We start from the raw sequence: 12,827 nt of genomic DNA, 5'->3' as shown, positions 1-12,827 counted from the left end.
TAGATGAGGTAGATGTATATGCAAAGGCAGGTCAAGTCGCAGTTGCCACATAGCACCCCTCTATCCTACAGGCCATGTCCCTACAGTCCCAAGAAGGTATTTTGCACAAATATCTTATCTCTGATGTGAATAAAGAGACTTGCTGATCATGAAGAAAGAGGAAAGGCAACTGTAATTTCTCAAGCAGGGAGAGAATAGGTGACAATCTACGTCCTTGCCACTGTGGAAAAAACCATCCCTCCTTATTGCTTCTGGTAGGCTAAGGAGGATAATAAAGAGTAAAAGGGGATCTCATCTTGTTTCTTCTGATGAAGTGTTGTATCCATTCTGGCAGAGAATAGATAAGATTATGCTCTGTAAATAGATTAAGTTAGGAAACTCCTGGAAGGTAGAAGTCTTGTTTACTCCAAAGGATGATGCAAATAAATAAACAGCAAATGACACCAAATAATTTGAGGCTGGGGAATAGAAGGAAACCGAAATGGACATTAAGGATCTGGAAAATTTTTTCCTTGAGATCTCTGGGGCCAAAATACCTAGCTAGCTATAAAATTTCAGATTAAAAATGTTTATACATGGTGCAGTTGCCCACAAAATATGGCAGATCAGACTCTTTATCCCCAAAAGTCCATTTTAGCCTTCATTTCCTACACTCTTAAAAGCTATACTTAGGATTCCAAAACAACTTTTTACTTGTCAATAGATTTTCTACGCACCACTGCTTGTCTAGTCACAGCAGAGGAAAAATATATGTGTATTATTCCTGAGGGGCAGAAACAGCAGCAAGTGACAAAACCCCATAACAGACCCGCAATGGGTTTTTCTCACTCTGTCCTTGCTAAGGCCCTGGTTCTTGTACCAGAGAGAAAATGGAACCTTTCCCACAGAGATTTCAAGGCAATATGGAAAATGGGAGACTTTTAAAATTTCCTCTCAGTGTACAAATGGAATATAACTTACCACTAGTGAGTGCATAGTCTTAAAACTCATTAACTTATAAAACATCCCTAATTAGGGACTGAATTAGAAAGCCATGACCCATAAAACACACAAATGTAACATTACATCCATTATCAGCTAAATGTAAGATCAGGATGTAAGTGTTACTGAAATTGTTAGCCGAGCATGTTTCTGAATTGCAATTGTATTTAGGTCTACAAATATAAATGCAGCAAAGCATGCACTGATCTCCTAAATTAGAGGCACATCTTTCAAGATGCTGACATAAGACACAGCCATGCAGATTTTAGGCAAAGACAGTGTTGTGGTATAATGTGAGAAACTATAAAGAAGTGGCTTGAGCCATTCATGCTGCACAGTGCTAACTTTGCCGATGCTGATCAGCATCAGTTTAGAAGCTGGAAGTTTCTGGGAAGCTCACTTGGGAAACCAAAATAAAATTATACGGAAAATAATAGAAATACAGAAAGGATTAATGAACAGAACCCGTACACCGAGTTAAGCTCGGTGACACATGCCTGAAGACCTTCCTGCTAGGGCCTTGTAGAAGGAGAATGAAACCTGATGTCCAAAAAGCTGAGTACTTAATTGGGACAAAATGTCATGCACAGAGCTATCATTTGTAACAGGTGGGAAGTAGGCATGGGGCTGCATTGTTGATCTCAAAACAGGGAAAAGGCCTTCTAGCAGAAATCTGGCAAATGATTTGTACAAGGAGCTTTGGTAACAAACTCAGGCACAGACCTGGATTTGCAGGTTTCTTTGTGTTAATAATTAATTTCTACTTCATGTAGGCTACATGCCTTCTCTTGTTTTCTTTGGCCAGCTGTAAGACTCTGCTGTCTTCACTCTGGTGAATCACAAGTTCCTGGGGCACAGAATTATTCCTTGAGGACAGTTTCCTTTAAATTAAATTTTCTTTTAAAAACCAAGTAGGGCAAAGACATTAAGAGTAAAATATTTTAAAGAAGAAAGCAGCCTCGAAACATTAAACAGAGGAGCAGAAGCAACATTTTCCTCATTCTGGAGAGATATACTTGAACCTTCAATTTAGAAGTGAGCAACTGAAAAATCTGTATTTCAACACCGTTTGTGCTGGCTTCCTATAGTAAGCAGACCTCTAAAATGATGCTTCCACTTCTCTGGGTAGGTAAAGTAATATGCTTTCACTTTTCTTTCTCTTAGATGCCAGTGTTTTGTTTTGTTTTGTTTTTAAAGGTCTCTCACCTCAAGACGAAAGGCAACAAGGAAATGCACCTCTTCTAAGCACTTGGAACAAAATGTCAATTCAAGGAACAAAATGGAGTCTATGAAACAGGTAATAGACAATACTTTTTTAAATACCATCCTGCATTGCATTTTAGTGCACAAACTGCTTGCAGTGGGCCTAAAAATATGACAACATCCAGGATTCAATCAAAAACTTGCAAGAGGCCAGTAAGTCATATGATTACTGTATGTCAGCTCTGTGTCTGAAGAAAAACTAAATAATTCTACCATACCTATAGTTGTATAATATTTGTGCACAATACTTACATAGTATATTTATATATAATAATTCCTGTATAGAATAACCTTATGTGGTTCTTAGCGATATATATTTATAAAATAATTTTTGTGTGTAGTTTCAATATATATCTTCCATAATTTCACTTAAATTGTTCTATAAACTATACTAAATTATTACTTTGCATGGTAAATGCATTAACTCATTAATTTTACAATACTGTTCAGGAGTGAAGTCTTCCTACAGAAGATCTCAGTGTATACTTCATGAAGCATCTATTTCCTGCTTTGACCCTGACCTACTTCTTAAGTGCATGCCTTTGCCTTCAAAATCTGGATGTAAATAATCTGCTTGGACCTACCTCAACAATAGCCCCATCAGGCAGCCTGAGGAAGTGTCTGTAGAGTTGCTGGAAACCGCTGAGGTGTACGGTGAACACCGACACGTGAACAGTGGTACCTCTTGAGGTAGCTGCCGCGTCAAAGATTTCATCCTGGTGCTGGAGGTCACAGCTGGGGACACCAGACTTGCTGGCATGGTCCTTCCAGATGTAATCATACACTGCCACCTAGTGAGACAGAAGGCCCCCCCACACACACATGCGCACACACACGTACAGAGTCCCCCCAACCCCCCACCAAAGGAACATATTTAATTAACTTCTGGCAAGAGCTTTACAGATTTAAAATGATTTTACAATAAATCTGCAAAGCCTGTACCATATGCAGTGCTTGCACACAGTTCTCTACTACATATTTTTTATGACATAGATCTAAATAGAGGAGCTAGACAAATCCCTGGTGTATATTCTATAAAGTTAATTCTGCACAGATGAAGCTGTAATTGACTCCTGTATTAACCAAAAGTAGGGAGATCAAGCAGGGTAGGTTAAACAATCAAATGGCAATGCTGATTAAATATATATATATATATTACTGATAATTTTGTGAATAAGTGTTTGTTTTTCTCTCTTTGAGAAGCCTTTGCTCCTTTACCCATAAGCACTTTTTAGTCTCTGATCTCTGAATAGTATTAAAATAACCTTGTGCTGCTAACTGAATTGTAGATGAGGCAGAGTAAATAAGGTGTATTTTAGTGTGTTGTATAAATCATATTTATTGACACAGTTACCTAGTTTCCTGTCTTGCTGTAAACATGTTTGCTTGGGTAGGTTTCATACCTTCTTGTGTCAGTCAGAACTTCCATTTAAGCATTTCATTTAACCTGCTCTAAGGAACCTGCTTTGGCAGGGGGGTTGGACCCGATGACCTTTTGAGGTCCCTTCCAACCCCTTCAATTCTGTCATTCTGTGATTTCCATGTTAATTCTGTACGCGGGCTGAGCATAATTCAAGATTTCAACTTGAACACACCACACAGTTTAAGCACCTCATATCCTTAACTAGAACTGATAATGAGCGGCATTACCTTTTATACTCCCCCTCAAAAGTAAGTGTTTTAACCCTTTGCTTTTGCAAGGGAAACCTTAGTATAACTCATATTTTTTTTCCCCATGAGATACCACTCCTGTTTACAGTAGGAAAGGATTGGTCAGATATAGTTATACCCTCAGAATACACTGGCATGTTCTTCCTAAACACTTCTACTTAATGTGAAGGAAATAAGGAAAAAGCACGTGACTTTTCCTTCAACAAAATGTATTACACTGGCTGAAATCATTAGAACTCACCTATGAAACCAGCTATAAGAAATCTGTAGTTTAGTTTAAGGTAGCTGTGTCAAAACCTTCTTCTGCGTAGTTTTGTTTGTTTTTCTGTTTTTGTTTTCTTTTCCTTTTTGCTGAAAGAGGGATCCCAAAATCACAAGACACATTTTATTTTTTTTTCCTCACTTTGGATAACTTAGGTTTAGCTCAGTTTGCTTGTGTTCCAGTTCACATTTCCTCAGCTGTTCTTATGCATTATTAGGAATCCTGTAACCAGCACCATGTGCCAACACCACAGTCCTGACATGCAGGCTGCTATTCTGAGCAACTGTCTTAGGAGACGATTGTTTTTAGGTGAGTTAAGGAAGTAAGAATATGCACTGGAAAGTATCTCCAACTCTTTTCCAGGGATGACAGAACATTAGAAAACTTCATTTTAGTCCCAGCTTTCATTTGCATCAGTCCCAAACAATTTTATACATCTTAAAACATGGAAAGGTCTTCTGAAATTTAAGGTAAAATATGCAGTCTGAATTTCCCACACCAAAACCTCTGGGGTTTAAAGGCTTTCATTCAAAACAACTAGTTAGGAACACACAGCAGCAACAAGAAATGGCCTTGATGGGACAAGCCCTGCATTTTCTCTGCCTTAAACACAAAGGTGTCTTACATGCCTGACACATGCGATTGCTCCGTAAGAATCAAGCCATTGGCCAACACTTTTATGACCAACGCTCTCATGAAAGCATCCAGGCACTTCTGTTGGGGATGGCTCCCGGAGAGTGTTGGCCACAGCAGGGATGAAATGCTTCAAGAACAGCCACACCACAGCCCTTGAAATGGGAAGAAAGACCTCACCACAGTCACCCTCCTCCTCCTCAGCATCCCAGTTTCTCACAACCAGGAGCTCTTCCTGTGTAATCAAGCCCTTGTCCCTGATTCATGACTTGAGAGGAGAGAAATAGTTTGGAAGGACAGTTCAAGAACTCGATCTGCAGAGGATCCACACAGCAACAGGGGTAATCTCTTGGCTGTGATGATTGCCCTTTTATGCTACATGCATTTTCCCCTGTGCAAACGGACTGCTTGCTTCCTTTCTTCAGAATATTTTCAGCCCTTCCGAATCAATCCCACATGTTCCTCTGCTTCTTCTCAGACCTCCATCTTAGTCCACTTTCTTTAAATTTCCTTGCCTTTCTTTTGTGGTTGTCCCTACGAACAAGTAAGGTTGTGGTTAATTGGTTGTTTTGTTTTGTTTTGTTTTTTGTGTGTTTTTTTTTTTAATGTGTTCACATATCACTGTGAACTGTGTTCACTGTGAACACTGCATCCTTCTCTGCAGCTCTGTTTTGTCCATTTCAGCTGCAATTAGGGGCCCTGATTTTCATCAGCAGGGACCTTTGACTACCTTCACTGAAATAAATAACCACAAGTATTTTCAATAAGTGTCAGAGCTGTGTGTAATTTACAGCATGTGATTACCATGTTAGAAGCCAACTCCAAGTTGCTCAAACCTTGCCCTTTGCTGGGGTGAGGATCTCCTTTATGAGTTCCCAGTTCTGGGTGCCAACCCTGTGGTACTATATTCATATGGGACCAGGTACAGCATCAGGAACCTGTGCCTTGCCACCCACCTCGATAGCAGATGGATCTGTAGGGTAACAAGGAGTCAGACAAATCCCCCTGCCTCTTGACACATTTCAGGTCTGGTTAGCTCCCTCTAAGGACATTTATGTAATTAGCTAAGAGAACTTAACCATACTGATTTGCACACTCTCTTCTCCCTGAAAGCACAGCCTGATTGTCAGACAACTGAGACTGAAAAATCACCACCAAAACTGATGATGCCATGCTAAGTTGCATCACCCCAGTCCAGGCAAGGCATGGTGAGAATGGAGGGAAGTGGAACACTTGACTCATTGTCCCTTTCTTAAAGTTATCCAGTATCATGACTTTTTCTGATGGCAGGTTCAGTAATATGCAGGCACATACAATGACCAGAAATCAACCCCAGGAAAGGAAACAGCAGCCACCATGATGTTGAACTTGGACTGGATTTAGACACCCCTGGTCTGAAGGACCATTTAAATTCCCTCCTTGCTAACACCGTCCTAAAGTATTCAGTAGAGAGATGTCCACTGCCTTGAAACATTCAAAATGCATTTCTGTGAAGTGATAGGTCACTAGAGAGCTGCGGTGGCCTACATAACCTGAAGTAAGCTCCAAAAGTAAACTCTGCTGTCATCTGAAATCTCTATCATTAAGTTTATCAAAAATGTCCATTCATTTCCACAGGAATACAATATGAGTTAATAAATTACTGAGACAGGCTAGTCAAGAGACTGTGCATATAGGATATGTCAGAGGAACTGAAGTTAGCTATGATCTAGATTCACAAGGGCTGACAAGAAACCACAAAATGCCAGAACAGTGTACAGTAATCCTTAAATGAAATTCATCTTTCAGCAGAAAAACACATTAAGGATGGTAATTCAATGATAAAAGAGGCAGGCCAGAACAGGTTCAAATGCTGACTATTTCACAACATAACTTAATTAAAGCAGGAGTGTGAGGCTGTTAATCGCTTTATAATAGTTCAGCTTGAAATGAGGTCTGATGTGATTGCCCTTATAGTTTATTTGTTTATATTATATCTCAAAATCTTATGTAGACTTAAAGCAAATGTACAGTTTTCACTGGTCTTTATTGTATTTTTTTCACCTTTCCATCCTCACGTCTTTGTGCAAGTATGCAAAGAAAAGAACTGGGAGGAAGGGTCATAAATTTAGGTCAGATCAGATGATTTAATAAGTCTCATGTGGGTTTAAGTCTTATTAATAATTTTAATACATTCTTCTTTGACAACAATGATTTCAATCACTGCTCCTTTAATGTACAGTGTGACGTAAAAATACAAAGACTTTTAAAGGAACAGAACATGCTTCTCATACAAAGAAGGTAAATTATATCACCTTTTGGAAGTTACAGTATATAACCTAAAGCGAAAGCAAAAAATATATTTGTAAGTATAAATACAAATTTATTTTGTTGCATATCATGCCATATTAAGTGTATATATATAATGTTCCTGAAGTAGGACGTTATTTGAAATACAGATATTAATAAATATATATTTATAACTATATTGCACACATGATACCCAACAAATTAGTACTAATATTTCCAGTCAGGGTGCAGAAAATGGCATGCTAAAGCTTTAGAGTTATCATGAGCTTTTCTATTATAAAACGGCTTTTGCAAAAAAAAAAAAGGAAAAAAATTTCTCAGATTACCTCAGCTACAGCAGAAATGTGAGGAAGACTGGAGTTCAATGTCATAAAAAAAAGACTTTAACATTCAAATAATTCTTAAAAATTTGAGAAATATACATATCCATGAGTGTCTAAATGCTTTACTGTGATTGGTACTGATTCTTAACTGCTTACAGCACTAATATTAACAATATCATGTGAATCAATTCCAGCCTCATCCATTGTAAAATGTGTGAAGAATGCTTAAAAGCAGCATTCAAAGAAAAGGCATAGAATGAGCAATACAGACCAAACCAACCAGCTGAGAATGGGCAGAACTGCAAGCTGGTCACGACAAATAATTAGCAAAAGTTACAAGCTGTTAACTTTAGGCAAAAGGGCAAAAGTGATGAAATTATAGAAAAAAAAAAAAAGGACATCAAAAGTCAAGGGTGCTGTACTTACTTCAAATAACTGTCATAAACATGGTAAGTACATTTTCTGTGCTAACAGTTGTAAATATGGGAATTGCTGTCCTGGAGGCAATCTTTGTTAAACCAGTGTAGTTCTACAACAACAAAAAAAAATAAATAAATAAAAAAATCTGGCTAGTATTAGCCTTCGAGGGAAGCTCAGCACCCCCTAAGTACTGCAAACCCTGTTGCGTTTTCTAAAAATCTTGTAACACTGTGAAAAGAAGAACTATTTTGTACATGCAAGTTTACATTGAAATGCCTAAAATACCCTTGCTGCCCATGTCAAACGTATCTTGGCTGTATCCAGATCCGGGTCAGGCTACCTCTGAACTTTACACTTAACTGGCTGTACCAGTGGGGAAATTTTCCAAGCCATCATGGGAAGGATGGGGTGCTTACAAGAAGCAAAAAATAACTTGGTTCAAATAAATCACAAAAATGGAGAAATGGAAAGCACGAGGAGAAAGGCACAAACAATAGGAACTATTACAACTGCCAAGAAAGCATATCATCACGAAGAAGTCGTGACCAGTTACACCAGTACATCTCCCCTATTTAATCCTTACATGTACAAATATATGCATGTGCATGATTACACATATACAGCGTATTTTGGTGGGGCAATATTATATGCTCTTGTGCCTGGAACTACAATGAAGTGTGCAGATATCTTGGGTTACTGAATGTCTTTAGTCTGCTGTTGGCAAAGGGTTTATGCCAGACACAAGTACATCACTTAGCAGCCTTTCTCTTACCTCTGAGTCTAAAGAGCCAGATCTACAGCAAGTGCTTTTGAAGCAGTGCAATATCCCCACCTACAACCATCTGTAGTAACTCTCCAGACAGATAACTTGTTTCTAAATCTTTCTATCTGTGAACATAATGGACTAAAATAATGGACCAATAGTATCTGGGAATTGTTTATTTCAGTCAAATTATGAATGCCTGAAGCATTGTTGTTACAGTCTTCCCTGATTTATTTAATAAACTGACATGGACAGACCGAATGATGAAAATAACCATATACAGAGAATAACCTCTTTGTAAATGACTGAGGAGAAATCCCAGAATAGATTTATGGCAAGCTGCTTAGCATTATAACACCAGGAAACAGCAAAGGATTTTTTTGTTTGTTTGTCTCTGAATTGTGATAGCATCATGTTTCTTGATATGTCCAAACGAACAGTGATACAGATCTTTTCTAGGGGACAATTTTGATCTCCTGTGTTTAGATAAGACAAAGTACAGTCACATACTTTTAGCCACAGTGCACCCACTGCTAATACAGCCTGCTGCTTACCATCCCATCATTTCAGATCTAAATCTTACATGGTTTTAAGTCTTCACACTTGAGTCATCTACAAATAATATACAAATGCAGAAACAGACTCTTCCAAACAACAATAAATTTGAAAAATGTAATCCCAAGACTTAAGTCAAGAACTGATGCTCAATTCAGCAAAAGCCTTGTCTGAGCAAAGGGTGAGTGAAAATTAAAAGCTGCAGCTTTTTTGTATTTCCTTGCGTACAGCAGTGCCTTTGTCCATTGATTTGCCCGAAGGAAAAAAGATAAAATACATTCCCTTTCTATTCCAGAGAATCCTACTCTATTCCAAGCCCAGAATAGGCTTGGTTCAGATGGGTAAGAGAAATCTCTCTCCATGCCTCATTTCCCAAATTTATAAGGGATGCTGGAATCAGTTACTTTAGAAAGCATCTTCAGTAACTTCAGACAGGATTTTATATACACCAGTGTTTAGGAAAAGCTATTTTCCCTATGGAAGTCAGAATTTAATGCATACGAGGGCGTATCTGTGTAAATAAGAGTGTCTGTTGTTCATTATCTGTTCATCAATGTTTGCTATTCATTACTCATCTGTTTACAAATGTAATGCAGTCAAAAAGCAGAAATAATACTATATGACTTTGGTGACCAAACATACACCAGAAACAATAAATAGTAAATAGATTGACAGCACAGTTCATCTTATGGGATAAAATAAGCCCACACAAGACATTCTGCAAAATTTTTTGAAAAACAAAAAACAACAACAAAAAACAACAACAACAGCAACAACAACAAAAAACCCACCCTGACAGATCTGTAGAAAAATAATGTGGTTCAAAAAGAATCTGTAAACAGAAAACAAAAGAGCTAAGTTTGTCGATTAACTAGTTACGATGAACATTGTATGTTAAACATTTACTGTTTGGAATAGAATAAATATAGAGTAAGTAGTCTAATTTCTAAGGTAGTTAGAAGAAATAAAACTATGTTCACAGATTTCCTTCACCATGTCCAAGACCAGGTGCATGCAAGATGCATGTCTGGGTATAAGCATGCTTTTACTCACCTGTGGATTATTTCAGATGGACAGAACTGTTCCTGGCAGCTAAAGAACATTTTTAAATCTGGGACATTTTATGGGCAGCAAATTAGCTGAGAACTTACAACTTATCACAACTTAGACTGTTGGCTTCTAGCTGCATCTTCTTCAGCTGCAGGAAATTTCCTCCTGTGAAGGCAGGATTGTGTGCCCTTGGGCCAGTGGGGTAGAACACAATGTAAAGTGCACTCTTGTGCAGGGTGTGTTTTGTTGAATACCTAAGTCTGAATTTTAAATAGACTTTTTTTGTTGTTTATTTTTTTAATATTATTCTGACAATAACAAAATTGCTGTAAGTTTTTTGTAAGAATCAAAATAATTTTCTTAATTTGCCTTTCTCAGAGCCAGCTATGTTTTCGGGCAGATGAAAGAGGATTAAGAAAATGGTGAAAAAAGAAAGCAAATTTCAACACTTCTGGTAAAACATACATGCCTTCTGCTTAGAAATTCTGTCATTTCTTTCTGATCTTTCAGTAGTTCTAATGAGTGTACTGACTACTCCAACATGGCTATTAATTATTAGCAAACAGATTTAGTACAGAGACATCTAGAAACTCTTGCTTGCACTGTGGCCCCATTGCTCTAGCTGCTGTACAAACAGGTAGAAGTGGACTGCCCCCGAGAACAAGGAGATAACATGCAGCAAGATCAAATCAGTAGCTGTATTTGCACATGTACGTAGCCATTTGCTTTAACTGTCCCTAAATCATCTGTATTTCCAAATAATCACCAGTAATTAGCTGCTTTCTTGCAGGCATCACTGCAGAGGCAAGTCTTGGAAGGAAAACTGGAGGAAAACAATTTTGCAACTTTCTTCCAGGCAGCAGGGACACTACATTAGAAGGGCCTGGCATATTTCTCTAAGAATTTGATGTACTATGCCAATAAAACAAATGCTGGTTTCATTGTAGACAAGAAGGGAAACAAAATAATGAAAAAGAGAAGAAGGTCAGGTACAAGGAAGGAGCTTGGTCTTCCTTTGTGGTCCATACTGGCATTCCCCACTAACCCCAACTCATCCTCTCCCCAAGGCTCTTTTTTCTGCCTCCATAGGGTCAGCACCCTAATTGCAAGCTTAAGCGAATCTAGTCCAAAAGTGCCTCAGTTGCAAAGGCATTTTCTTACTGTGAGCTTACTCTTTCTTTTTTCTGCAGTAGGGTTTTATTTTTTGAATCTCACAAATATTTTAATCATGCCTGGCACTGATGCTTCTCTGGAAATATAGAAACCCACTGTGGCAAGCAGACAAAGGGTCAAAGGTTCACGGCAGTTTGCATAAGCCTTCAACGGGGTATGCAAACCACTTGGGTCTGCAAAACTTGTCAGAAAACTTGCAAGATCAGGCTCCCTGGGGCTCTGTGAGCATACCAAGGACCTCTAAGCAACATCTTTTTCCCTGCCTGAGTTGAGAAACCAGATAACAAAAATACTTCTGACAATAATATTTCCCATTTGTAGCACAGTCACAAGTGTTGCTAGAACAGCCCCCTTTCTGATTTTTCAGGAGTTCTGCCTTCATTTAAGCAGAGCCCATGAAGTATACACAAAAAAATAAATTATTACCAATAATAATAAAAAAACGACTGCTTGGAACCCTAACAAACAGTTTATGGTTCAGGTTCAAGTCTTGGGCAAAAGTGTGGTGTGATTGCACATTTGGAAGAAAGACTCTATTCACATTTGATTTCACCTCAGGTGGTTTGCCCTTCCTGAATCAGAAGTAACCATGCAACTTATGCAGAAATAATTGCATCGTAGTATTGAATTTGATGTGCTTGGTTTGGAAAAAAATGGTTTAGTGTACTGTGACCAGTTGTCTATTATAATGAATCTTATTATTAATGGAGTGTACTTTTATATCCTTATTTTTTCCTCCTTGGAAGATAGCAGAGTTTAGCATCCGATAAACATGTAAATTGCATTTTCCTTTTCACACAGGACAGATTTTAACTTCTGAACCAGCAGTCAACAAAGATTCCCCTAGCTGCTGGGGAAAAAAAGTAAGTATTTATGAAGAAAGGCATAATAAGATCAGAGCGAAGCCTGTCATAAAAATGCACATTGCATAATACATGATGGATCAGTTCTATTATTTAACTTTTGCATAGATATAACAATACAGAGATATGCTAACCATCATAGTCAGCATTAATTTACAGTGGGAAAAATAATTAGAATCTCACTTTTTTCTGAAGAATGGAGTGAAAATGTAAACAATGCTTCCCTCCAGGCAAGTGCTTTATCAATTTGACAGGTGCATTTGAATTTCCATGGGTGGGGGACATAATAGGTTATTTATGTGTCATTTTAATAGAAAGGCCCAACCATCAAGATGGACAGGAGACTTTATCAGTACTGCTGTTTGCAACTAATCCACCAATTTAATACCCCATGAAAATACCTGCAACAAAACTTGGACATTTTTCTTTTCCACTCCATTATAGGCAAATCAATATGGGTGCTATTCATCTCAAATCTTTGGCTCAGCAGGTGCCCACTACACGAGCTCCTCACAATATCGGTGCATTGGCATAGCTGCATAAACATACAGATGTTGATGTCTGATTCAATCAGTGAATCC

General features: G+C 38.1%; 1 protein-coding gene across 1 annotated transcript in view; it reads right to left on the bottom strand.

Annotated features, from left to right (window-relative positions):
• Window positions 1-12,827, bottom strand: part of LOC121065747 — a 188,330-nt gene that overhangs the window by 8,350 nt on the left and 167,153 nt on the right. The window contains 1 exon segment of the mRNA XM_040548759.1: window positions 2,829-3,035. Coding sequence (XP_040404693.1) covers window positions 2,829-3,035 — 207 coding nt within the window.

This window comes from Cygnus olor, chromosome 2, assembly GCF_009769625.2.
Source record: "Cygnus olor isolate bCygOlo1 chromosome 2, bCygOlo1.pri.v2, whole genome shotgun sequence".
Lineage (NCBI taxonomy): Eukaryota > Metazoa > Chordata > Aves > Anseriformes > Anatidae > Cygnus > Cygnus olor.
Note: the sequence above shows the minus strand (reverse complement) of the source record. Positions and strands in the feature narration are given on the sequence as shown.